The 27,623-nt window shown below is 54.1% G+C and overlaps 2 protein-coding genes across 3 annotated transcripts in view; one reads left to right on the top strand and one right to left on the bottom strand.

Moving 5' to 3' along the window:
* IFT140 (intraflagellar transport 140) overlaps positions 1–27,623 on the bottom strand; it is an 85,617-nt gene that overhangs the window by 13,571 nt on the left and 44,423 nt on the right. The gene's annotated exons all lie outside the window — the stretch shown is intronic.
* TMEM204 (transmembrane protein 204) lies at positions 1,201–26,999 on the top strand. 2 transcript variants are annotated; one of them, XM_012743554.3, is made up of 4 exons: positions 1,201–1,313; positions 6,460–7,127; positions 14,208–14,363; positions 26,195–26,999. In XM_012743554.3, exons 2-4 carry the CDS (start codon positions 6,848–6,850, stop codon positions 26,437–26,439), a joined length of 681 nt encoding a protein of 226 aa, XP_012599008.1. In that variant the 5' UTR covers positions 1,201–1,313; positions 6,460–6,847; the 3' UTR covers positions 26,440–26,999. The 2 variants fall into 2 exon arrangements, with proteins under 2 accessions (XP_012599008.1, XP_012599007.1); XM_012743553.3 differs by lacking the exon at positions 1,201–1,313 and having other exon boundaries at positions 6,221–7,127.

Here is a 27,623-nt window from a genome sequence, read left to right on the forward strand (position 1 = left end):
TCGGGCCCCACAGGCCCTTCTCCCTAGGCAGTCTGTCAGCACACGAGGCACCAAGCCTGCGGGAGGCCTCACGGCATCGCTCCACACACAGCAGGACTGTACACTGGCACCATGGGCCATCGCCCCAGAGGAATGGTGGTGACAGACTGTCCCGAGTTCCACCGTGGGGGTTTCCAGAGCACAGGGCCAAGGGCTGCATCTCATGGCCTCCCTGCTCCTGAGGGCAGGGGGAGACGGGAGATAGGGCCACTAAGCGTCAGGATGACCTTCTGAGCAGGTCACCAAACTCCTACGTCTTTCCCCTGCTTCATCACTCCTGCTGCTCAGCCAATGCTGGCTTCTCTTTCACACGCACACAGAGTCGGCTCAAAGACGGGACCTCCCGCTCTCCCCGAGTAAACCAGCTGTGATGGAGGGGACCCTCACCCAACGTCCCCTAATAGTCAGAGGGCAGAGCCTGGGGAGGTGGGGTGTGGGGTTCCCTGGCCCTGGGACCTGGAGCAGGGCCTGTTCTCCAGAGGATTACCCAGCCCAGTGCAGGGTCCCACAGGGTCCGAGTTCCGTGTGGCTGAGGAATGGAGCCCGTGACTGGGTGGCCCCGTCCCAGCACAAGCCAGCGAAGTTACTGGGCCTCCTTCTGAGGTGTCCTGGTGTGTGTTCCCCTCCTGATGCCCATCTGGGTTTTCAGCCCCAGGTTCCTTCTTGGTAGGCCACTAGGCTTGGTAGGAACATGGAAAGGACCCAGACTACTGATCCGCGTGGGCCCAGGGAAGGTAAAGGCTGCTCTTGGCCACCCCTGGGGACCCTACACTCTGGAACAAACGAGTGTTGACTCGAGGGCTTTTTGCTCAAGGCCAGTCCTCCAGGGGGTGGGCAATGTATGCTTTCTGCCACTCAATCCACAGTGGTCGCTGTGAGCCGCCTTCCTCGGGAGCCCTGCAGACCCCGCCCAGCCTGTGCCTTCAGATCTAAAAACAGGCTCAAGGCCCCAGATGAAGATGCCCTTTTTACAAATGCAGTGTGGTCACTGCACAGTGAAAAGGCCCAGGAGGAGAGTTTACACATCATGTTCCCTCCCTCTGCTGCCAGCAGTGCTTCAGCAGCGCACACAGCAAACCCTGGACAGCCCTGGGGGACGTGTCCTCACCGAGGCCCTCCCTCACATTCCAGCGGCTCCCTCCAGATAAAACAGCAGGCAGGGCAGGCAGGCACAGGAGTGGAGTCTTGAGGAACAGCCTCGCCGGGGCGGGATCTGCTCCCTCCCCACTGGCCGCAGAGGCCCAAGCCATCTGGGAGAGGCGCCCGCTGTCCTGGTGAGTGAGGGGACACAAGGGTGTGTGTGCTGCCTGGGGAAGGACGAGCTCCTGAGAAGAGGGCAGTCAGGGCCCAGCCCTGCTGTGGAACGCACATCTCAGCTTCTCTCAGAGGGAATCCGAGCGATAAAGCTTCCAAGATGGAAGTGCCAGGTGGTGGGGCCAGCTCGCTGCAGTCCCCCCGAGGCTGGGGTCTGTCCCCTGGACGGACGTCACTGTGGTATCAGTGGTTGAAAGGCTGTATGTCTGGTGCCTTTCCTGTAGCCAATGTATGCTTTCTGTGTGTTTTCTGGATTTACTTGGGTCCTGCTGGAACTTCAGTTACTTTGGTAGATGTGTGCTACTGAGCGACAAGGGCAGGGAAGATCCGCCCAGGGCAGCCACTGCTTAGGGGAGGTTTATGTGGCAACTTGTGACTCAACAAGCACCTCTGCAGGGTGATGTGGGGTGTCTGGGAGCCAGGGCGGTGTGTGTCCACAGCCGCCCATGGCATCTGCATGTGAGCTGACCTTCCCTCCCCCAGGCTAGGCTCAACACCCTCTCCTCGTGCCCTCATCTAGGGGCTTCTCACAAGCCTGAGGGGCTTGTGCCCACTAGCACCCTCAAGGACATTCGGGGAGCACTGTGGTGAAGGACCGCGTGGTGGCGGGGCATCTCAGAGGGTCGGGTCCCTGGCAGCACCACCCGCTTCTCGCTCATGGAGATTGGTTTGCTTTCCTCGTCCTTCTGGCTTCAGAATCCAAATTGCTAACAGCAGCTGTGAGGCTGCAGATGCCCGAGAACCTGCCCAGGCCCACACAGCCACGACTCCAGTTCCTTCTCGAAGAGGCTGTTTTCGACTAGGTCACCCAGGGGCTTCAGCCAAGAAATCACCTTCTTTGCGTTTAAACTTCTTTCTTTATAATAAGCAGAAAACCAAAGCTACCCTGTCTTCCACCCTGAAGTGCTGGTTAAATGCACGGGAAGGACAAGTTGTTCATAAATGGCTCAGACAAAGCTGCCTCTGCGGGGGTCTCCTGGCCCCAGCCCAGGAGCCTGTGGGACACAGGTCAAACTCGGTGGACTAGGCTCTCTGAGACACTGCTGGGTCTGGAAGTGCCAACTAATGACAGCACATGGGGTGCAGGGGTCGAACCTTGAAATCCGAGAAATCTAATCAGAAAAATACCCTGTTCTCACCACACAGCTTCTAATAAGTTCTACTGAATGGACAGAAGAGATGTCATAGCTCCTCAGAGACTCCTCACTGCTCCAGCAGCCCTGGGTGGTCTCGGGTGCTCGGAGCTGCCCTCCCAAGCCCACTGCACAAACTGAGTGCGTAATGCATGTTGACTGCTCCATAAACAGCAAAACGCTTGTTAGATATCAGATCTTTTTTATCCTCCCATTCCAAATGATTTCACATGATTGGAACCTTTAGAAAATAATCTGTGTTTATTTTCAACTGTCTCCCGAGGCCAGGTGTGTGGAGCTGGGTGGGACGGAATGTGCCTCTGCACAGCGAGGGTGTGGCTCCCTTTCTTCTGCCTTGTCTGGAAAACCCACGGTTTGGGTCCATACCCCATCAAAGCGGAGAACAGGCCAGGTGAGGTAGCTCACACCTATAATCCTAGCACCTTGGGAGGCCAAGGCAGGAGAATTGCTTGAGGCCAGGAGTTTGAGACCAGCCTAGGCAATATAGAGAGACCCCATATCTCTGAAAAAACAAAACAAAACAAAAAAAACAGCTAGGCATTGTGGTTTGTGCTTATAGTCCCAGCTACTTGGAGGCTCAGGAGGGAGGATCACTTGAGCCCAGGAGTTCAAGGTAGCAGTGATCTATGGTGACACCACTGCGGTCCAGCGTGAGTGACAAAGTGAGATCCTGTCTCTTAAAAATAACAGAAAAGTGGAGAATGACCTAAATAAGCAGTGAAACCCGGCAACTGACACATGGGCCCAGCCAGGCCCCCGTTTCTCTGAAGTGGGTGTCTCTCCCACAGGGCAGGCTGTGTCTACCAGGGTCAGGCTGCTTTTGGGCAGGAATGGCGGGAGCGAGAGGCCCGGAGAGCTGACTCAGCTTTGCCATGGCTCACTGCGCATGTGTGTGACCAGCGATCCGTCCACCACATTGCTACTGCCACCAGCCCTCTGTCCTGGGAACTGAGTCTCCACCACGCAGGGCTCTAGAAAGCTCATCAGTGAGGCAGACAGATTCGGGAAACGCCCCCTCAGGGTGGCCCCAACAGTCCCCCCCTTCCCGCTGGGCTGAGGCTGCTGTGAGCAAAAGCACAGGGAGCGCAGGGGCCCCTCACCCGGCTGAGCTCAGACTCGCTGGACCCTGAGAATTAGCTGCAGCTTCCACAGAACACGTGCTGCGCTCTCACCCAGCTGTGTCCTTCTGGCAGAGCCGTATCAACCCCCGTCCAATTCCTGACATTCTCTCCACACACAACTTGCCAAGGATCTAGGGACAGCTTTGACTCTAGTGCAGGGTTCTGGGGTTTGTGCATCTGACATGAATTCCAAGGAGTAAACACACTCTTAGTCTCCCCATCCAAGTCCTGAGAATTTCCTGTTGTCCAGGCGGGTCTGTGGCAAGCCACGCACATCTGTACTTCATCAGCTCTGAGTGCCTGAAATAAGAAGCAGATGGGCAGCAAGATGCCGGCCCTAAACCAGGCCTGGTTTCTGCAAAGCCCAGTGCACTACAGAAGCTCTGCTGAGACCTGTGTCCAGACAGTGGGCGACCAGAGGATTAGCGGCTTGATGTCCCACTGAAGGACACAGTCACTGTCACCAAATCTTCCTGCCCTCTCTGTTCTGTGTTAAGACTCCTCGTTTGTGTGAGTATGAGAGCAGTGGATGCACATGCAGGAGCTGCAGTCAGACTCTGAGGCAGACCAAAGACACCCAGCAGCAGGGAGAAGAGGAGTCCCCTCAGGGGGAAGCCCTGCCGTGAGCACCACAGACCCTCTAATGACAGCATCTCCTCCCAGGGGGGACGCTCCTAACTTCTGCGCTCTTGAGCCTGGCCTCCCACGCTGCGGAAGCTAGAAGCCGGGGTGCACAGCTGGGGCCTGACAAGAGCCTGGCCAGCAGTGCCGGGTGGGCAGGGCTGACGATGGCAGCTGTGACACAGGACTTCCCAGCTCCCACCCCCCAAGGAGTACCTCAGGCTGTCCTCGTGGGTGGGTGCCTTAACCCAAGGAAAGGACTGGATAGGGCTGCTTCTCTGAGCTTTGATATGCCACTAGCTCTTTAGTGGACATTAGTCACTTAACCACTACCTAAAGACAAGTGATATAATTAAGGAGGGAAGTAAATTCTTTCCTACAGGAAACTTTTGGGAAAATTTCCTTTTCAAGACAGCCTACTGCACTGTGTGCTTAGGAGCGTGGACATTTGAGATGCGGCACCCCACGTGCTCAGAGAAGGGCACGTGCAGGCAGGACTGGGGGCCTCTCCCAGGGCCTCTGAGCCCCTGCAGAGCAGCCAGGGTAGATGTTCCACCACCATGCGCTCCCTGTCACATTCCTGGTGTGAGAACATGAGCACAGAGAGGCTGGAGTGAACAGACAAGAACAACAGAAACAGAAGCTGTGATCTGGCACAAGCCAAGTAAGAAGGGAGAACTCAACTGACCCATCTGCTACAAACTCCAATGGGAAAGATCCTAAAAGAGGCAAAATCCCTCAGGGATCCACGGACAAAGATTTCTCAGGGTGAGGATTCACCACAGGCTGGTCAGAGACAGAGCTCAGATTTCCTGCCTTTCTGGCACGTACACTCGGCAGACAGGGCCCCTCGAGTCACATGCAATGAATGTACAGGGCCACACACCAACCGACTGAAAGGACCAATCCCAGGAAATGGGGGGCTCTTGGGGTAGCCCCGGGCCCAGGCCCCCCACACAGGCAGTGCATGAAGGCAGGAGGCGCTCAGAGGCTTCCTGCTCCCTCGCGGAGCCCTGGCCCTGACAGAGCCCTTTCTGCTGGACGGTGCCTCGAGTGTGTGCGCTAGGAACGGCTCAGGCGGGATGCGGGACACCTACATCCTCTTGTCCATTCACAGCTGCCTGAAGCCCTGGTGGGCTCTCCGGAGAAGGGACACAGTGTCCCAGCCCCTCTCACTGTGTCTATCCAGCAGTGCCGAAGGCTCTGAGCAAACAGTGAAGATTCCTCCGAGCTCCTGGCAGCTTACTCTCTGTGTGACAACACGACGGTGCACAAAGTTACCTTCTGACCCTCTCATGTGGCTGTGGGGGGTGACAGTTTCCATCAGAACAAAGCATGGGCCAAGCCAAAAACCACATTTGCTCCATTCCAGGCCCTGCTGGGTGCCCCACCTGGCACGTCCAGAATCCTACCCTTTCTCATGGCCTCAAAGATGACCTCCAGACCTCTGCCTCAAGTGTGGTCCCTGACTGGTCAGGTCTGGGCACACCTGCTCTCTCACCAGGCTGTGGGGCTCTGCCCCACCCAGAAATCCCTCTGCTATCTGTGCCCCACTCCAGGGCAGAACCCTGGGGACAGAGGCAGGCCTGACACATCATGGGCTCGGGTGCTTGTTGTGCTAGGGATGGTTGGGTGGGTGGACAGTAGCCAGGGCGAGCAACTGGCCCTTAGGGTCCCACCTGCCTCCAGATGTCCACAGCATCCCTAGGCCCTGTGTCCCAGCACAGGAGCCTGCCAGTTTCCACGGCAATGGGTGAGACGGCAGGTCTGCCCTGTGCCTGGGATCCCTGGCCTCTCCTCTGGGACAGGAAGGTGGGGAGGGGGCAGCAGAGGGGCTGGCCTGGAGCAGGGCCTCAGAAGTCTCCCCAGGCCTTTCCCATCAGGAAACACATCCTGTTAGTGTCTGGCTGTGGTGGCAGGGCTGCTATTTGTTGCAGTTGGCTACGCCCTCCAGCTCACCAAAACAGCCTCAAAAACAACCATTTCCTCTCTGCTGAGAGACGGGGAGAGCTCGAGCTCGAGCACACACACACTTCCTTGCAGCGGGCGCTCTGCTTTCCAGGACCTGCCATCCGCTGTGGAGCACCTGGAAAGGGCCCAGGCAGCAGAGGGGCAGCTGCCAAACCTGCCCTGCTCCGAGCGAGACCTGGGGCTGGACTCCCACGCTGCCGCCTGCCTCCTGAGTTACTTTCTGTTTTCTGCCACTGCAGGGGGAGAGGCACACGCAGCCTCCTTGGGCCTCTGCTTCCCAGGACGACGGCACGCTCACGACTCTGGATTCGCGCTGGTGCCCCCGTTTCCTCCCCGGGATGGGCCTTGCAGCAACTGGCTGCAGCACAGGCGCGGCCCTGCTCCAGGTGCAGGAAGGAGGATAAGGCAGGGCCGTGAGGCGGGCTCACCTGGACCTGTCCTATGGGCCTCCCCCGACACCAACCCCTCCGAGCGTCTGGTCTGCCCGGCCGGAGCCTCCCACGCTCCCACCGAGAATGAGCGGCGATGTGCTCTAGCCTCCCCTAGCAGCGTCTCGCTCTCCCTGACACACAGCAGCTGACTGGGACTTGGGGTTTCTTGGATAAGTAGCAACACCGGTGGTCAGCGATGACCGTCCAGAGACTTGTGGCCGTGGCTGTGCTAGTGGCCCTGGTCTCACTCGTCCTCAACAATGCAGCAGCCTTCACTCCCAACTGGGTGTACCAGACGCTGGAGGATGGGCGCAAGCGCAGCGTGGGGCTGTGGAGGTCCTGCTGGCTGCCGGACAGGGGCCGGGGAGGGCCGGGCCCTGGGGCCAGGGCCGGCCAGGCGGACACACGGGACTGCGAGGCACTAGGCTGGGGCTCCGAGTTGGCTGGCTTCCAGGAGTCCCGAGGCACCGTCAAATGTAAGTCTGCTGTTTTTCTGTTGCTTTCGATATGGCCGGGGCCCACTGGTTAATGGGGCAGGGGAGACAGACACGCTGGTCTCCCAGGGAACCTGGGCTGACGCTCACCCTCTCCCTAGTGAGTGAGGGCCACACCGCTCTCCTGCCCGGCAGACCTTCCTCTGGCCGCTTTGCACAGGGATTTCATCTTATGCAGTGAGGGCTTGCTCTCTGCCACTGTGCCTAGTTAAAGGATAGGTACCTTAATCAAAACAAGATGTTTTTCCTTGGTTGAAAATAAATATTTTTTGTGAGTAAAATAAAAAGTTTAAAAATCTCTGACCCCCAGGACCCTCAGCCCCTACTGCAGAACTTTAGTGTTTCAGCATCAGACCTCTCCTCTTCTGGGATGACACTGGTCATTAAACACAGGGCTTAGGCGATGCCTCTGGTAAATGCTTCCAGAGAGTGTTCCCAAGTTCCTGAGCCACATGTGCCACACGTGACTGTCAAAAACCCCACCCCGTCCCCGACCTGCTGTGGTCAAGCAACCCCCGGGGGGCACCACCCCCATTTCACAGGCAAAGAAACCAAAGCTTGCAGAGGACACATGGCTCAGCCAAGGTGCTGTGGAAGATTCCAACCCCCATCTGTCCAACACAGAGCCCCTTGGCTGTAGCACACAGCCTAGACAGGTCACCTCCACTTGGGTCCGTTGTGAGCAAGGAGCCACAGCCCTCTTCTTAAAGATAAAAGCATATGAATAATTTCAAAATTTCTATAAGCTCTCAGAACTCAGGTGTCTTAGGAAGACAGACAAACACAGCTGAACATGGGCCTCTGCATGCCTTGCTGGAAGAGACCCCCATCTGGACTCTGACTGCTCTGAGGAAGAGCAAGAGCCAGCAACCCCATGGCACAGTGGGCAAGGCACTGGTGGAGGCAGCAGCCTCGCGCAGCCCTGGATGTGGGGCTGGGGGTTGCAGGGGCTCCTGGGCTGGGGCTCTCACGTGCTCTGGGACCAGCACTAGTCTCTCCATCCCACAGACCACTCCCGGGTAGAGGGAGTCCTCCGCTGGCCCCCAGCCCTGGGCCTTAAGGCCTCCTAACTGCTGCCATGTGTATGTCTTGGCACCACACCCAATACCCACAGGTGTCCTGAGCGCGGTTCAGCCTCTGAAGCATTTTGTGTGTCCCTTCACCGCCACCCCCCCCACCTGCCGTCTACTGGCCGAGGACTGGGCCCTAGGCCCCTTAAGCCCTGCTGCCCCCTTGACAGCTCAGACAGCAGCTTTCATGGTCCCCCCCCCCCCACAAATGAATACAGTGTCTGCGGGAGGCTAGCCCTCGATGCATCCAAGTAGCAAACGCTTGTTCAAACAATCTAAATGTCCACGGGAAGATTCTCATGAATGAGGCTCATGAGACTGAACTGAGGAAGACAAACAGGCTAAATGGGTCATTTTGGTTACTGACAAAACTCCTAACAAGCTTCACGTGACTAAATACCGTATGAACAAAGGAGCGCTATGCCGGCTCTTCTCGAGGGAAAATAGCAGACCCCAGCCACAGGCTTGGGCCTCGGGTTGTGTGCTCCTTCCTCTAAGGTCCCAAGGTCAGGGACCTGCCACGTCTCTCCTGATAATGCTGGTCCTTCCTCCTGTCTTTCACTGGTGCCTTCTCCCTTCGGCAAAGCTCATCCCCACAGTGCCAACCACTCCAAATTGGCCCATGCGGCCACCCCACCAGTAGCTGCAGCCCTGGTGCACCTGTGTCCCCACTTGCCCAGCGGCTGCCACTGGCTACTGCCTTAAGTTAGGCCTGGCCTTGAGAACTCTCCTGCAACACTCCAAGTGGGTCAGCTCAGACCCTCTTCTCCCTGCACACCTAAGCCATCTTCAGGTAAAATCACCTGACATACATGACGGGCCATGTCCGTCTGTGCCTCGGGGCTGCAGGTGCCAGATTCCTCCTGATCCCACTGGAAAACCAGTCTGGGGGTGGGGGCTTGTCAGGACAGGGCACATGCCATGCTTCCTTCAGAGCACCAGGCCATCCTCAGAGTCTCCAGCCATCACTTGGGATGGCGTGGAACTCTCCTGCCGGCTCTGTGCACTGAGGTCCCACCCCACAGAGCATACTTGGTTGGAACCATTCAGTGCTGTAGCTCACAAACACCTGGAGAGGCCTGAGGGACCAGGGCCGTCCCCGACGTTATGAACTCTGGTTGGGGCACCCCAAGCTGCAGGGTGTCCCAAGGGGGCTGGGTCCAGGGCCAAGGGGTCTAGTGCTAGGGTCATCCCTGAGAGGGCCATGGGGGTCTTCCTGCCCCCTGGCTGTTCTGTAGCCTGTAGTGACCAGGACTTTTCTTACTGATCAGGGGCCTCTTTGTCCTTGTGAGGAGCTCAGGGGGTCCTGGGAGGACCTGAGGTTCACCTCCCACTGAAGTCGGGGTTGGTCTCACTTTCCGGCCTCCACTGTCTCTTTGTCTCATTTTGCACATTTATTTCATCTTTCCATATTTCATGCATTCTGTCAGACACCACGAGTCCTGAAATGAGGTGATCATATAGAGATCACAAGAATAGATGATCATATAACTGAATCTCATATAACTGACCTGAGCCCAGTGCTCCCTCAGGGGAAGCCCCTGTCCTTCTCTTAGGTGGCTCCAAGTGAGCCTCTCTGCATACCCCGTGGACATCAGACACACTACGCGTGGGGCACACAGCACAGCATTTGGGCTTTACCAACTGCTGGGCCACACATGCTAGAACCAGGTTCTCACTGTTACCTTTGAAAGTCAGGGGGTGACTATCTAGGGTCACACACATGGCACAGGACAGGTTGAAGAGCTCAGGAATGAACACCAGCTCTGGGAAGACTCCCTCTGGGTGGGGGTGGGGCCTCCATGCAGAGCCTCTGCCGTGGTGTGTGGCACAGGCTGCTCCAAGCTGCCAGGAAGGGCGGCTGGAAGGGCAGCTGGGAGGGCAGGGCTGGAGCGGAAGGACAGGTCAGGAGTTGGTCTGAGCCTTTCCTCGCTCCTGGGAGCCTCAATTATCTGGCCTCACTGCAGCCCTGCTGCTCCAGCTCACTCAAGGCCGCCTCCTCACTGGTGGCCCCGCCCACGCCATCCCTGCCTCCATTCATTCAAGCCTTTCCCACCTCCAAGGCAGAGCTTGGAAACCAGCTGCCATGAATCTGAGCGGCTCTACTGTCTTGCACTATTAATATTCCACATGGTATTTTAATACTCCCCAAACCCTATGATCTTTTAGAGTAGCAGAGCCTTCCAGATGGTCATATAAATGGTAAAAATGATTATGAAGTGAAGTGTTAAGATGACAGAGCATTATACAGAACACCAACCTCAGGACAGTCCCAGATGGTTTTTCAGATCACACTGGAAAAGAACCTTCTGGAGCACACACTCATCCCTAACACAGGGACAGGACACTTTTGAAACATGCAGGATTGAGTCTGGTCTCCTGCACATGGTGTGTGGTCATGCTAGGGCTGGCTGTGAGGACCATGTAAGTCCCGGCTCCCGCCCACCTCCCCTGCATAGGTTGGGCGCCTTCGGCCTTGGGGGAGGTGAAGACACTGAGGCCCAGATGCCCCCTGCCTCGGGGCTCAGTGAGGTGTGAGGTCGGCTGGTGGCAGTCACTTGGCCGGCAGTGTGCTCCCTCTCTCCTGACTTCCCAGCAGCTGAGGGGTCTCTGTGCTCTGCGTCCTTCGTGCACGGGTGCTCTTTACATGGTGTGCACAAGGCCCAGTGGCCTCAGAGCTGGGGGTGCCGCCCAGGCTGGACAAGGCATGTGGGAAATGCCTGGCACCGGGGACGGCTGAGGGTGAGCTCCCTTAAGCCCAGTGACAGATGGGGATGCCATGGAGGGAGGCAACTGGAAAAACAATGGGCAGGACGGGCTGGTCCTCGGTGGTGGGAAATGGCACATCTTCGAAAGACGCTGTGACTCCATGAGCCTAAATATAGATGCCAAATAATGAGGAGCATGAATCAGACATCATCCAGCCTGAAGATGGGTGGGGTGCATGAGGGCCTCCTGGTGGAGACGGTGCTCACATGGCACAGGGCCCCACCACCAGGTCCCCACTCCCATTGGCGGTGGCTTATCCCACAATGGTTTAACGGCCTGAGAAAGACCTGTAGGAATGGGGCTACTTCACAGTGGACAGTGAGTCACATCCCACGTTCCTGCTCGCCCTGCACGGGAAGGTGTTGCTTCTTCTCGGCCTCTCCATGATGCCACTAATGGCCCTCATCTGTGTGGAGGTGGCCCTTGGTCACAGCCAGCTCCCAAGAGCAGAGCCAGGCAGTGCATGAAGGCCTCCGACCAGCCAGAGGAAGCTGCTGAAGCCCTTGGACTCTCACCAAGAGGCAGCTTTGCCCCACTGTAAATTGGCCGCCAGCTTGGGTCATTGGAGGGGTGGAGGGGGCATGGGGGTCTGCCTTTGGTCTGCAGGTGAGGGCGCCCAGGAAGGCATGGCTTCAGGGACTTAATGAATTCACAGCAGGAGTTAGAGAAGGGCTTCAATGACGTGGACAAGGGACAGACACCATGGGCCCAGGCAGAGCTGCCCATTATGTGCCTGGCATCATGGTAGAACACACTGCCAGGATATTCCATCAGGGAGGGTGGGAAGACATCTCCTGTGATGACAACCGTGTGGGGCAGATGGGGCGGGGAGCAGAGCCTGCACGAGGTGGAAGGAGAGGCAGGCACCAAGCCCAAGGGGCCCGCCTGGTGAGGTGCATGTGTGCCTACTCGTGACCTATGAAACCATTCTGCAAAGCTGAACTGCATTTCAATAAACATTTAAGTTGGACCAAATGGAACTGCTGATAATGGCAACAGTGGCTCAAACTATTCTTCTAGCCATTTATTTATTTAATTTAATTTTATTTTTTGAGACAGAGACTCACTGTGTTGCCTGGGCTAAAGTGCTGTGGTGTCAGCCTAGTTCACAGCAACCTCCTACTCCTGGGCTCAAGCAATCCTCCTGCCTTAGCCTCCCAGTAGCTGGGACTATAGGCATGCACCACTGTGCCCGGCTAACCCAGGCTAGAGTGAGTGCCGTGGCATCAGTCTAGCTCACAGCAACCTCAAACTCTTGGGCTCAAGCAATCCTCCTGCCTCAGCCTCCCAAGTAGCGGGGACTACAGCATGCGCCACCATGCCCAGCTAATTTTTTCTATATATATATATTAGTTGGCCAATTAATTTCTTTCTATTTATAGTAGAGACCGGGTCTTGCTCTTGCTCAGGCTGATTTCAAACTCCTGACCTCAAGCAATCCACCCGCCTCGGCCTCCTAGAGTGCTAGGATTACAGGCATGAGCCACTGCGCCTGGCCAATTTTTTCTATATATGTTTTTTTTAGTTGGCCAATTAATTTCTATTTTTTAGAAGAGACAGGGGTCTCGCTCTTGCTCAGAGCTGGTTTCGAACTCCTGACCTTGAGCGATCCTCCCGCCTCGGCCTCCCAGAGTGCTATGATTACAGGCGTGAGCCACCATGCCCGGCCACTTCTAGCCATTTAAAAACTCACCAAGGTGAAGCAGCCTCCACACTCCTGAGCTTCCAAGGCCAGGGCACCTGCCACCTGGGCGTGTAAGGACCACTGATGAGCTGCTCCTGCCAACCCCAGCTCCCCAGGAACCTGCCTGCGAGGAGGCGGCCAGGCACCCACGAGTCTCTGTGAACACTCGGCCCCGTCACACAAACAGGCCACTTCCCCACACAGGAGATGCCAGGCCAGCCTCTACGCCTTCCTCGTCCCCATCTCTACCGCCGAGTGGGACAATGCAGTGGTCACCCAGAGGCCAGGTGCCTTCAGGGCTCCTGGAAGAATCTGCTGCCTCTTGCTCAGTTCTTACATTTGTGATTAGAGCATTTTCAGTGACCGACTCCTGAAAATCAAGGGTCTGTTTCTCAAACTCCTATGATGATTTACCTCAAAAGTACCTTGAGATTTCAAGACAAGGTGTTTGAAAAGGTGTTACTACTTACACCAACTTAACTTTGTGAACCAGAATTTCCTAAATAGCTTGCAATAAGACGGGATACAGAAGCACAGTGCGGAAGATTAGATGAGGCCCCTACTCTCAGCCAGCACCTGGCTCCTGCGCCGTGCGTCCAGCAGCAGACGCACTGCCTGTGTACGCCAGAGCCCACTACCAACGTGCACGCGTAGGAAAGTACAGTCTCACCACCGGTCGGTTCTGTCTGCGGGAGGATAAAGCTTCTCTGCTCCAGAAGAGTGACCAGCCCTGTCCCTGCAGGCGATGCCCTCCTCTGCAGTTCTCCCACAGAAGGCTCTGCCCCAAACTCGTGTCTGTGTCCCCTGTCTGCCTGGCTCCTGTGCCCAGGGTGTGGGTGGGGAGCAGGGAAGGCAGACCTGAGCCACCGGTGAGGGAAGTGGCCACCGGCTCTGGCCACAGGCTAAGTGACAGATTGGGCAGCGGGGCAAGGAGTGCCTAAGGGGGAGCCCAGGGCTGGCTCCTGCTCTGCCCCTGGTGGGGCAGGGGGCTCCCGACTTATTCCTGTGGGCCCAGGTCCCTCACCCATAGGAGTGAGGGGAAACACCACCGGCCTCCTGGGATCAGAAAGCTGATGCACTAGACAGCTGGGCCACAGCGGGCTCTGGTCATGACGGCGCCCTTGCTAGTAGAACAACAAAATAACACCAGCCAGGACCCAGCATGCTGACCCCTGAGTGTGGATTCTCCTTTCCCTTTTCAACCCACCACAGGAGCTCCCTCGAGCACTGTGTCAAACCGAGAGGAACGGCTCTTCCAAGAAGACAAGAATCACAGAGAAAGGCCTATCCAGGGGGATGCGACCCCTGCAGCCAGGCCTGGGGCTGTGAGGAGTCTCTAGTGATCAGGGAGGCACATGGGCTGTCCGGTGGACCAGGGGGAGGCCACGTGCTTCCAGAGCAGGAACTGGATGTGCCTACTGCCTTTCAGACACCAAGAAAGTGTGTGGCCGTCATGGGGCCCTGCCTGGCTGGGGCCCTCAGACTCGCTGCCCACCAGCCTGCCCACACTAACCACCTGCCTTCTCCCTTCCCCCGCAGTGCAGTTCGACATGATGCGTGCCTGCAACCTGGTTGCCACAGCGGCGCTCGCTGCAGGCCAGCTGACCTTCATGCTGGGGCTCGCGGGCCTGCCTCTGGGGTCACCTGATGCCCAGTGCTGGGAGGAGGCCATGGCCGCTGCGTTCCAGCTGGCAAGTAAGTACCCTAGGCAGGCGGAGCTGTGCCCTCAGGCCCGCCGTGGGGGGAGTGGGGGAGTCATGGGGACCCTAGGGCCTTTGATGGTCTGAGGAGGTTGCACCTCTGTATGTGGCCACACCACTGAGAGGCTCCTGTGGGGCATCCTCCCTCCCCACCTGCTGCTGTGGGCAAAACAAGACAGAAACACACATGTCTCTGCGTCTCTGTCACGCCCTTTCCCATTTTAAGCCCTGAGATGGCACGCCAGGGCTGGCGTGTTGCTCTTCTAAGTCTGTGGATGTGAGACCAGGCGGGCCCTTCTGCAGCCACGGTCACTCGGCTTCCTCGATGCTGGAACAGCCAGGGAAGAGCAGAGCTAGCCGGAGCCCCCAGCTCTGCGACTCCCAGCTAAGAGGCCCAGAGCACCCTTGGGGAGGCAGGTCACTCTCACAGCTTCCTGCGCAGGCCCTTTCTAGGACGAGTACAGGACCAGCGCCCAATAGACAGTAAGGTGTGCACGCACCCTGCCTGGCTCTGGCGCAGACGCAGATGGCACCAGCTTCCCCGAGCTCCATGGGGAGTGTGGGGTCTACAGGGCTGGAGCGAGGCCAGGAGGCAGCTGTGTGGTGCTGGGCTGTCGGTGCCTGGAACCTCCTTTGACACTCTGGAGCCCACCAGTCTGGGCTGAGATGGGACAGGTCACAAGAACACCTTGCCATCTTTGAAGGGTGAGAATGACGGAATCGTCATAAACAATTCACAGAATATTCCGGGGAGTTCTGGACAAGTGGTGGAAGCCATGGCAGCTGTTCAGCCAGGACCTCCATCGGCCAAAGGGGTGTTCTGCTTGTTTTCCTTCCACTACTGCCCGTCTGGTGGCTCAGAGCTTGAAGGGGCATGGATGCTGGGAAGGTCAGGCTTCCAGCTGCTCACTGGGAACAAGTGAGCTCAGTGTCTGAGGAGACAGAGACAGAGACACCACACATCGGCACACGGCAGTATGGCCAGTTTGCAGCCAACCCACCTGCCTTTCCTTCCTGAAGCAGAACCGCAGCACCTCCCCGTGTTGGACACAGGGCCCCAGCAGGGAACTGGCAGGGTCTGAAGTGAATAGTGCTAGGATTAATGGGTCCCAGCCTTCCTTGAGAAACACAATTTCCAGAATGAAGCTGACTGGCTGGGGCAGGTGTTGGTGTGGTGGAAGGTGCCCCAAGTGGGGGTCAGGATATCAGGTTGTCCTGGGCGCAATTGCCAGCACAGCAGTGTGGTCCCAGGCGAGTCACTTCCCGACAAAGTTTTGGTGGAAGAGCACAGGGCCTGGTGTCAAGAGAACTGGGATTGTATCCTGGCTCCAACCCCATCAGCATGAACTTGGGCATGTCCTGAGCCAACCTGAGTCTCAGTTTACAAGATTGTGAAACAGGTGTTCTCTGCCCCCTACTGATCACTAGAATTTCTGAGATGGGGGACATTACCAAGGTTCAGTTCTGTCCCCTTCCCTCCCCCCTAACAGTGGTGAAAACACGACATTCCAGGTGACGGGTCTCATTCAGGACGCCACCCACATTGCCCTCTGCCGACCTCAGGGCCATAAAACGGAGACAGTTCTCAGTCATACTGAAACCACCAGTCTCCATCACGTGTGGCTATCTGAACTTCCATCCCTTAGAAGAGGAAATGGAAGATTTTAAAAATGTGATTAGAAATACTGGGTCATAATAAAGATATTTTAGTAATAGAAAAGTAATAGTTTTTGATTCTTAAAATAACTCCTTCCAGCAGGATAACCAAGCTGATCGCCATACTTCTCCACAGATCCTGAGGGCCCTATCTGGCAATGTCGGAACTCCTACAGCTCTGGCGTGTCAGACACGACTGCTTACTTCCTGCAAACTCTTATTGCAGGACAAGATAGTGTTGTTTTCAAATAATGTATTTTTAAACAATCAAAATGGGGGGAAAGCACCGCAACTCACTAAAATCGAGTTGTGCTACAGCAATCCTGGGGATGCTGCTGAGGGTCTCCCAAGTGCCCCATCCCTCGGGCAGGGAGGGGGGAGTGGTGGAGGCGCAGAGCTGTGCTCCCCTCTCTTGAGCATGTCCAGGCCAGCACAACTTCTAAAAAGGTCGGACCAGGCTCTGTTCAAAAACCATCAGACAGGTGGCAGCCAGGGGGAAAGGCCAGAAGCATCGGGTGGTGGCCCTTGGCGGCATTTTGGGCGGCTCCTCTCTCCCTGTTGGTGTCCAACCATCACCCCTAACAGGTCTGTTTTGCCCAAAAAGGAAATGCATTTTGGCCCTGTTTAGACTGCTTTCATTGACAAACAGGACAGAGAGCAACTATGTGCCTTTCTTCTATCGTGCTGCTAATTTTAGAGTGGAGTTTTTTTCCTGTGCTTGGGAGAGACTGAAGGGCGCCAGGATGTCCTGTCACAGGACGAGGAAACGCCTGCTATTACCTGTTATGCAAGCGGACCTCGATCCCAGCACCCAGCGAGGTGGGGCGGGCAAGGGGTAAGATGCTCATAAAAAGAGGAAGGGAAAACACATGGGATCGTGGGGTGGGGGGAAACAGGAGGATGCTGCACACCCAGAAGGGGACTCTGTTATCCTAGAACGCGGAGGGAGCAGTGGGTCTGTGCTTTCACTTGTTCATTCCACAACCTCTCTGGGCACCAGTGCTGTCCTCAGCACCATGCCTGGGCTGTGACACGACCATCCTGCCCCTAAGGGCTATGGGCCCTCTCCCTGCCCTGAGCCCCAGTGAGAGCAAGCGAAGTGTGGAGGGCCTGCCCTACGTGCGACGGTGCCCGCGATCAGCCTCTCCTCAGCCATATATATGGTTATACAGAGCTCCTAGTCTGCTAGGAGACCTGCCACAGACCTTCTTCCACCTCTTTCATTCTCTTCTCTTCCATCCTCTGCTGTCCTTCTCGTTGCCTCTTCTCTTCTCTACTGTGCCTCTGCTCTTTCGTGTTCTGTGGTCTTATTGATTTGGGCAGATAGGCACAGGCATGGAAGGAAAGGAGCATTGAATGGGGTCAGGGCAGGTGACATGTGAAAGGTAAGAAGGTCATTCCAGCTTCTGATTACTGCAGCCACTGCCTGGCCCTGGCACCAGAAACTTGAGCAACTCCTGGAGAAGGGTAGAACGCTGAGGGGCCAGTTTTGCAGGCAGCTTAGCTCAGGAGGCTCCTTAGCTCTCTATGGCTCTTGAGAACATTCTGGGCTCTCAAGTGTGTCCGGCTGGAGCACTGGCTCCAGAGCAGGCTGCCTGGGTTTGCTCCTGGCTCTGCTTCTGGTCAGCCAGGAGTCCCTGGGTGAGTCTGTCTACTCCCTGGTGCTATCTGTGCAGTGGGGAGAGTGACCGCCCAACCCACAGGTGTACTGTCTTCAGTGACACGTGCCGGGGTTGTCCTGACTTTCCCATGGTCCTGCTGGGTGACACCCACAATGAGAAGCCCTGAGTCCAGAGTGTGGCCAACATGCTCCTTGATGCAGACCCTGGGCTCTCCACTCGGGCCTGGTGAGTGCTGAGGCATCGGGAGAGCCCACTAGGCACTCTTGCCATCCACCCCAGGTGGGCAAACTGTCTCTCTCAGTGAGGACTCTGCCAGGCTCCAAGTGTTCCTGGAATAGTACCCTCCTGCCTGCTCCCCTGGTTTTCACACAGGTACTCTGGGCCTTGCTTTCTGGCACCCAGGACTAATCAATCAAGATTGGCCTGAAGATGACATTTTTAGATGGGACAATCTAGCGGCTGGCCACACAGAGCTCTGTAGTTCGGTCAGGGGCACCTTCAAAGGGCAACTCCTCGGCCATGACTGCAGCCACCAGGGCAGCCGTGCCGTCTAGCAGAGTCCAGTGCGAGAACACCACACAGCCATGACCAGGGGTCAATCTGGTGAGTCACAGCTGTCCCCTGGGTCAGTGCCCACATGGCGCTCTCCTGCATCTGTGTGAGGACCTGTGGCATCCTTGCTACAAGAACACTGGCTTAGTACGGTCCCCTCTGCTGGAGCTGGGGCCTGGCAGATGAGAGCAATCCTGGCAGCAAATGCCCTGCTTCCTGCCTGCTTCTGCCTTTGAAACAATCCTTCTTCCGTCTACATTACACTGTCACGTATTTAGCCAACTTTCAATCTTTTTTGGAAAATGGTGGCATATAACCAAAAGATCCTGATCACTACCTCAAGGACATGAGAAATGGTGCCCTGGATGGCACCAACTTGTCTCCGTGGTAACCAGTGCCATTCTGAAAACAAGCTGACTTGCAGAAGAAAACAGCTTCACGTTTCTTCTGAATGGCCTTCACAGTGGTGTTTAGGTTTTCCTCGGGAACACTCTCCAACAATTTAGAATCTTTATGGAAGCCAAGCAAGAGGCCTAAGCCCTCATGCTACACAGAGAGTCTTGTTTCTCCCGAGTCGGGGAACCTGCACTTGTTCACTTCTGACCTCAGTCTCTACAAGCTGGCACCTCAGAGTTCGTCACCTGTGAACCGCGATAGTTCGCTGCATGTGTGTTACCAGAGCTGACGGACACAACTGTCTACCAAGGCCACCTCCGACACCGGGCTCCAGGACGTTCTTTATCTCCTGGCTCGGCCAGCTCCCTCTTTGTACTAGGCCTCTTAAGTGCACATGGGATGACGCTAAGGGTGGGTTTGCTGTGGACCTTGTCAAGAGCTCATAGCAGCCTTGCCTAGCTTCGTTAGTGTCTGCGGGCTTCCTTCTCCACTTCTGGAGCGCTGAGGTTTGTTCTCACAAGGCAAACTTTACACACACTAGTGGCCCCTTAGTTCACCCCCGGGGATGCTGATGGATCAGTTCTCAAGTGGTCAGCGGAGCTGAGAAGCACTTACTGAACTGGCATCTCGTGAGCTGGAGGGATTCCCACTGTTGCCTTAGATGCAGCGATCTTCTCTGAGAAACACTCGATTTCACTTCGCTTGGTCTGGATCATTAATTTTCTGTCTTCTGTCCCCACTCCGAAAGCATCAGTCTCCACCCAGCCACCCCTGCCCATCTCTTCCTTCCCTTCCATCTTCTCCGACTGCGGAGATTACTGCATGGCTTCACGATCCCGTGGAAGCCCACAATGGCGGGAATCCTACCCTCCTCCTCTCACTTTCCCCTCCCAGAATCTCTCCCTCTAGAGAGAATTGCTTGGATTGCCTCCTCTTCCTGCTCACAAGTGGAAACTGCCAGCCACAGCGGGGCCTCGAGACGCCCACTGGTCTGTCTGCCCTACAAGGCTCCTCTCAGTGCACTGGGGCTATGGCCCAGGCTGGTTCTGCAGCTCGTGCTGCAGCTCTATGAAGAGCTCCAGGAGTCAGCCCAGGGTCCTTCCACACATGCCACCTGTGTGTGTGTTTGACAGTCCCTCCGAAAGGAAGGCCTTGTGACAGAAGCTGAAGCCCCAGGAAGCAGGCAGGAAGGAAAAGAGAGGGGAAAGGGCCAGCAGGGCTGGCCGGGTTGTAATTCACACCGCCTGCGGCTGGCTCACAGGAAGAGGCTGTTTGCTTTGGCAACACAACTTCATGAGATAGAATCGATTCCATGTGCACAATTCAGTGTGTTTGCTGAAACTCTTCCCTTAGATTTGTTTCTAAAAACTGATTAACATCACTGAAAAGTTTTGGGAGAAAAATCTTTAGGGGAAAGGACAATGGGAGAAAAGGACCTTCACAAGTTAAGATGGTGACAGAAATACTCGAAGCCAGCCAGCCCTCCCGCCCCACCACCTGACCAAGCAGAGAAGTGCATGGGTGTGAAAGGCCACTTCACTCCAGAGCAACACCACAGCGTGGTGCGATTACCCAGCAGACTTAACAGCCTGCTTACCAGTGTCAGAGATGCACAGTGGGAGTATGTGGCCACACGTGTCTCTGTGTTCTCACGTTCTCATTTGCTTTTTACTGCTGACCGCAGAACACAAGGAAGATTTCCTCATTCCGTGCATCTGCTCAGTACATACACTCTATCAGTTGGTGCAGCATTTGGACAACTGTCCACCAAAGGAGCCCCAAGACGATAATAGCTGTGCCCCGAGCTGAGTCCCTGGCCAGCCCCATCCTCACACTTGTGTGCTCAGGACCACACAGGTGCCTCGTGAGGTGCAGGACCTAGGCCCAGTATCCTGGGGCAACCTCTGTATTGCACTGGTATCTGAGAGGGTTGTTCTAAATGCATGAACCCTTTCTCTGTCTACACGTATTCTAAGCTAAACCAAAGCAAAACAGAACCAACACTGGTCTTTACACAAAGTAAGTGATGTAAATATAAAATTTTAGTTAACCTTTTTTCACACAAGGTGCAGGCCTAAAATATTCTTTTCTACTTACTCTGGCAATAAAAACGCCAAGGAAAGTGCAGCCTCTGATTCGCACCACCAGTTAGGAAAGTGAGAAACCTGGAACTTTGCTCAAAACTAGCCCAGTGCCACACGTTGCTAGATTTTCAATAGCTTTCAAGGCTAATAATGAGAGGTGGGGACCTGCCTTGTAAACAGGACCCCCCCATCAAGCTTGGTATTGACGCCTGATCCATGGCCTTCAACACTTTTACAACCTGTACTTTTAGGATGTAAGTGGCTATGCCTAGGGCGTTTGTGCACATGTGAATTTATACTTTTTATCAATTTATCTGCACTCAGTATTCTTTCACCTTATATATTATTAAAAAATAGTTCTCAGAAGCAAATACAGCTCCGAAACCTGAGTTTATGTACATGGTAAGCAATATAGCTAACTACAGGGAAGAAAGCAATCAATAGGTTAAAACAGCCTACCCTATTTTCAAAAGCATTTGATACTGATCTTAAGAAAATCACTAACCAGAATAGAGAACCCAGTAATAAACTCACACATTTAATGCTGAACTCATCTTCGACAAGGGTGCCAAGAATATACAGTGGGAAGGTGACAGTCTCTTCAATAAATAGTGCTGGGAAAACTGGACATCTATATGTAAGAGAATGAAACTACACCCTTATTTCTCACCATATACAAAAATCAAATCAAAATGGATTAAAGATTTAAGTCTAAAACCTGAAACTATTAAACTACTGAAAGAAACCATTGGGGAAATGCTTCAGGACATTGGTCTGGGCAAGGACTTCCTGAGTCATACCCCAAAGAACAGGCAGCCAGAGCACAACTGAGCAAATGGGATCACATCAAGCTAAAAGGCACAGCAAAGGAGACAATCAACAAAGTGAAGAGACGCCCCTCAGAGTGGTAGAAAATATCTGCAAACCACCCATCTGACAAGAGATTAGTAACTAGTATATATAGGGAGCTCCATCAACTCAAAAATCATATAATCCAATTAAAAATGGGCAAAGGATCTGAGTAGACATTTCTCAAAGGAAGACATACAAATGGCCAACGGGTATATGAAAAAATTCTCAACGTCATCAGTCATCAGAGAAATGTAAATAAAAACTACAGTGAGGTATCATCTCATCCCAGTCAAAATGGCTTTTATCAGCCATTTTAGTCCCCTGCAGGGACTAAAGAATGCTGGTGAGGACATGGAGGAAGGGGAACCCTTGTACACTGTTGGGGGGAATGTAAATTACACTAATGTATGTAAATTAGTGTACACTAATGTAAATTAGTGTAACCACTATGGAGAACAGTATAAAGGTTCCTCAAAAAACTGAAAATAGAACTGCCACGTGACCCAACAATCCCACTGCTGGGCACATACCCAAAGGAGGGGAATTCAGTATATGGAAGAGGTACCTGCACTCCCAGGTTTATGGTAGCACTATTCACAATAGCCAAGACTTGGAATCAACCAAGTGTCCATCAACAGAAAACTGGATAAAGAAATTGTGATGTATATACACAACAGAATATTATAAAGCTACAAAAAAATGAAATTCTGCCATTTGCAACAACATGGATAGAATTGGAAAACATTATGTTAAGTGAAATAAGGGCCAAGAGGCCGGGCTGCTGCCTGTCTACATGCTCTGTGAACTTATTGCACAATTTAGTATTTCCACCATTTGTTTAGAGTTTGGAGTGCCTTCTCCACATGCCCGAACCCCCAAGTATGGCAAGGCCTGACGAATGCCACCCTCTGGGAGCACATGCCCATCTTCTCGCTCCCTGCTCTGCCAGGCACAGTGATGAATTCCATCTCCATCCCCCGGAGAGGAATGCCAACTCCCCAAGGACAAGTCAATGGTGCCTAAGCCATCTGTGTGCGCTTTTGCTGACGCCTCTCATGGCCCTGGCACAGGGAGGAGGCTTAGCAGGTCTGTTGGATACAGGCACATGTGACTAATGCAAATGAGTCCTCAGGAATCAGTGTATCCTTCTGTGAGCTTTGTAAGGAGTCAGGGTAGCAGCACCAGCTCCAACGCAGCATTCTAGGCAAGCCTGGCTGGCAGGGTCCTGTCACTCTGATGGGTTTGGTAACTAAAAACCTTCGGTTGGCATCCCCCTGCCTCCTCTGCTGTAGACCCGCACTGCATTCAATTCCGCTTCACGTACTTGGATGTGCCTCGAATGACTCATTCAACAAGTAACCGTGGAGAGCCTTCCTGGGGAAGTAGGTAACGCTCTTGCCCCAGGGAGCCTGCCCTCCATGGGATATGGCAACAATGACAACTGGAGGAGGCCAGGTGCTATGAGGCAGGCAGGGGTACTTTGGGCTGGGCCCTGAAGGGTCAGGAACAGGAGGGAGCTCCTCCTCCCTAGGCTGGTCAAGCCAAAGGACAGGAGTGCGAGGGCAAGCCAGGAGCAGGTGGAGCTGGCAGCTCAGAGGAGTGGAAAGGGCCCTCCTGGCTGCAGTGTGACAGAAGCAGGGAAGTCATGAGTGCTGGACACCAGGCAGTGCCACCAGGCCAAGGTGTGGAGTCCCAGTCACAACGGGAAGCCACGGGGATGTTTTAAGCATGGCAGAGATGTGCTGTGTGTTTCATAAAGACCACAGCGTAACCTCCTCAGAAAGGCCCAGCAGCACAGCCAAGGAAACCCGGATGTATGAAGCTTGTGTCCTACTGTCACGCCCACCTTCCACAAGAGGAAGTGCCTGACAGCGGAAGACTCTAGAAATAGTTGTATTTCAGTCTTTTAAAATGTTTTATTATAAAATATGTATGCAGAGGAATCAGTAAAACATGCATGCACTCTTGCCAACCTAAGCAGATGGACACTGAGAAGCCTCCTTCCTTTCGAGAGGTGACTGCTGGCCAGTCACTCCATGTTTCTGTACAACTTTATTCCTGCTCTTGATTTTCCTAAAAAACAACCTGTGGAGCGGAGCCTGTTTGAACTGTGTACATATGAACTGTTCCACGTGTGTCCCTTGCAACTTCCCGACTTCCTCCCTGGCCACGTCTCGGAGACACCCTGGTGACATGAGGCTCACACCATCCACTCCTCCTCCCCAGGTGGCTGTCCACTGCTGGGCTGTCCAAGGCTTGCCCTTCTACTATGGATGTGCATTTTGAAGGTGGCTGATTTAGGGCCGTGCCTGCATGTGAGTTTCATTCAGCTCTACTCCCGGTGTGTAACTGCGGGTCCCAGGGCAACACTGTCCTGTTTTCTGAGTGAATGAGTCAGCAGAGCCCCTCATAGGTGAAGGTGGCTCCCTCTGCTCTGCGCTCACGTCAGCGCCCACTTCCTCTCCTTCCAGTTTCTGCCAGCCGGTGGTGAGCGCACCTTAGTCCACTCCAAAAGGTTCGGGGTCAGCTCCTCCAATCAAATTCTCATAATTCACAAATCTCCATGCAAATATCTTACAACAAAAGTACTTCCAGGTCCTCTTTCTCTATGCATCAGTGATGGAAACTGACCCCCAAGTCAGATGGCAGAGCTGTGAGGGGTCAGCCCTGCTCAGCGTTTACCCTGGAGGTCACAGGAAAGTGTCCAGGTCCTTCACGCTGTTTCATTTTTTTTTTTTCTTGAGACAGAGTCTCGCTTTCTTGCCTAGGCTAGAGTGAGTGCCGTGGCATCAGCCTAGCTCACAGCAACTTCAAACTCCTGGGCTCAAGCGATCCTCCTGCCTCAGCCTCCCGAGTAGCTGGGACTACAGGCATGAGCTACCATGCCCGGCTAATTATTTATATATATATATTAGTTGGCCAATTAATTTCTTTCTATTTTTATAGTAGAGATGGGGTCTCCCTCAGGCTGGTTTTGAACTCCTGACCTTGAGCAATCCGCCCGCCTCGGCCTCCCAGAGTGCTAGGATTACAAGCGTGAGCCACCATGCCCGGCCTCATGCTGTTTTATTTTGATGACAGATGTTGTGACACTGGAGCTGAGGCCACATGATGGCGTCTGCATGCTTCCGCAGAGTGGATGCCTGAGAAAAGCCACTGCTGTCTAGGTAGCTCCTTCTGACCACGCCGGCCTCTCGTCTTGCACTGCTTGCCCCGCTGGGCCTCAGCTCCCCGCCCAAAGCTCCCACTGCACCCGCTGCCGGCCATTCTCCCCAGGCCTCGCATATCAGACGCATGCTGGCACGCCGCACGCTCACCAACGCACCTGCCCTGCCTCCTGTGCCATCTCTTCCGAGTTTTGAAACAAGCATGCAAATTCCCTTGGCTGGAAAAAAGTGCCCAAGACATTTCACAAATGAGAGCGCACACGCTGAACATGCTTTCGTTTGTACTACACAAAACACAGGCTGTAATTCCTTTACACACTGACACAAAAACCCACACCACAAAACTGTAAGCAGAGGATACACTCTTCATTGGTAGAGAAATGTCACACGTTTCCTTTAGTTAGTATGAGTCACAAAGGAAATGTTATTTTTGATAGTATGGAAGTGTCTGGGAGCTTTCCATTTATAAAAACTCCACAGAGTATTATAAATAATTAACATAGTGATTAGTCTCTATCATTGTTTAGGACAGAATGTAGGGAGATAAATGTTTAGTTGACACTCTCTGAAGGGTACAGTGAGGATGAGATATAAGTGCTTGGGTCAAGGCTATTACGGGTCTCTCACCTTGTGTCTCTGTGTCTCTGTCTGTGCTCTCTCATGCTGTCCTTTGCTTTTGGCCACATAGGGATATAATGACTTGGCTTCCTGAGGAAGGCGGGGAGGCCACTGGGGGTGGAAAGACTGGCATGCACAGACATATGGGTGCCAACAGGCAGGCCAGGTGGAGGGACAGCAGGGGGCTCAGTGTGGCCAGAGCGTGGGGAGAGACGTAGATGAGTCCGAGAGGGGCTGGAGAGTTTGTTCTGTTCCAGTCTTTGTTATGGAGAGTCTTTGGCACTTTGGTTACAGAAAACTGACTCACCCAGGTCAACCTGACAGACAAAGATAGGGGTGTTTGTGGGGGGGAGGGGTGGAGAGGAAAGGTGGGGGGCCAGGGCAGCCCACCAGGCCTTTGCTTCTATCCCACCTGGCTGGGTCACAAGATCACCACAACAGAGCCAGACTGTTTCCCCCTGGAGCCAGATACCTAGAAATGATGCCATATCTAAATTTTCTCTTTTTAGAGATAAGGTCTCACTCTGTCACCCAGGCTGCAGTATAGTGGTGTTATCACAGTTCACTGCAGCCTCCAGCTCCCAGGCTCAAGTGATCCTCCCGTCTTGGCCTCCCACCTTCCATGTTGGAATTAAGCAGACACATGTCACCCCTCCACAGCCACCAGATCCAAGAGTCCTAAGAGCCTACAGAAGGCTCAATCAAAGGTAGCTCAATACTAAGTAACTGCACCATAAAACAGGCTTGTCACTCATTCTAGGAGGACAGAGGATTAGGGAAAGAAATGGAACTTGTCTTTCAGTGTGGGCTCTGAATCACGTTTCTGAAGTCCTACCCTGGCTCAGCACAGGCCTTCTAAATTCTTCTCTTTCCATGCAGGTTTTGTCCTGGTCATTGGGCTGGTGACTTTCTACAGAATCGGCCCGTACACCAACCTCTCCTGGTCTTGCTACCTGAACATTGGTGCCTGCCTTCTGGCCACCCTGGCAGCAGCCATGCTCATCTGGAACATTCTGCACAGGAGAGAGGACTGCATGGCACCCAGGGTGATTGTCATCAGCCGCTCCCTCACAGCGAGGTTCCGCCGAGGGCTGGACAACGACTACGTGGAGTCACCGTGCTGAGTCCCCTCCTTGGGGCTCTCTGTGAAGATCCACTGTCACAGGAGAGTCTAGCAGCCGAGGGACTCTGCCAAGTCACTGTCTCTGCTTGTGCAGAGGCACGTGCCAAGTCTGGGTTCCCCGTGTACACGCATGTACGATACACATGTACCTTTACTGTGTTATATATAAATATAAATATATATATATAAAATATTTCTATACATGACGTGCACCATGGCCTTCCCAGGTCAGCACACGTGGCTTCACACGCACGCACGTATCAAGGGTAGAGACCAGAATCTGAGACTCGGAGCAGGAGCGCGTGGCCACCCAGCTCTCCTCCGTGGTTGGGATTAATTTATTCTGCGTCTGCTGGGAGGGGCATCCCCGGTCACAGTTTACTTAGGTAAAGCAGAAGACCCAGGCAGATTTTCCTGAAATATCCATGATATTCCTTGAGTGAGTCAGAATTATAACCAGAGAGTACGGTTCTATGACAGAAGCATGTTAGTAGTGTATGTCTTGCTCCTGACTGTTTTTCTAAGTTAAAATAAATGCAAACCTCTTAACTGTTTCTAAAACTTGTGTTTTATCCATCTACACTGCCATGTGAGTGAAAAGAATCTGCTCAAGTTTTCTGTAATTTTCTCAGGCTGACATTCAGAAAAAGGTTGAAACGACCTTTCAAAGACCCAGTGGAACACCTGCCCTTGTTCACATTTCTATTCAACCGAGTCTCAGAGTCCTTGTTCTTGCAGACTCTGGAAACTGTGGCCACGTGATGGCAGACCAAAAGCTAACAGAATAAGAGGGAAGAAGTCTATATGCTTTAAACAAAAAAATTCAAAGAGACTAGTTCACTTTTTTCCTCCAAGAAAAATCTTCAACCTGTCTTTAGCTGAATGCCCGGTGGGCTACAGAATGCCTCCATGGTCCACACTGATTCCGAGTAACAGCAGCAATTCCAAGTCTCCTCAATCTGCAAAGGTGCTTAAGCCATAACTTCACGGTTGGCAGAAAAACACAGAAGATCTACACCCCAGGGGTCAGAACCTGAACTCAGAACCCGGGCTGCCTGACCACACGTGTAACCATGGTCCTGTGCCCAGCCCGGGCGTCTCCTCTGACCGAGAGCTGCACTGCTGGACTGTCCAGCCGCCCAGAGGCAGGGATCACTGCGGGCAGCTGCCAGACAGGACAGTGAC

This window comes from Microcebus murinus, chromosome 19 (genome assembly GCF_040939455.1).
Source record: "Microcebus murinus isolate Inina chromosome 19, M.murinus_Inina_mat1.0, whole genome shotgun sequence".
Classification (NCBI taxonomy): Eukaryota; Metazoa; Chordata; class Mammalia; order Primates; family Cheirogaleidae; genus Microcebus; species Microcebus murinus.

Excerpts from the sequence above, each read along its gene's own strand:
- TMEM204 (XM_012743554.3), top strand. The coding sequence starts at position 6,848 with ATGACCGTCCAGAGACTTGTGGCCGTGGCTGTGCTAGTGGCCCTGGTC. Across the intron at positions 7,128-14,207 it reads GTCCCGAGGCACCGTCAAAT|TGCAGTTCGACATGATGCGT; the intron begins GTAAGTCTGCTG and ends CTTCCCCCGCAG. Across the intron at positions 14,364-26,194 it reads CGCTGCGTTCCAGCTGGCAA|GTTTTGTCCTGGTCATTGGG; the intron begins GTAAGTACCCTA and ends CTTTCCATGCAG.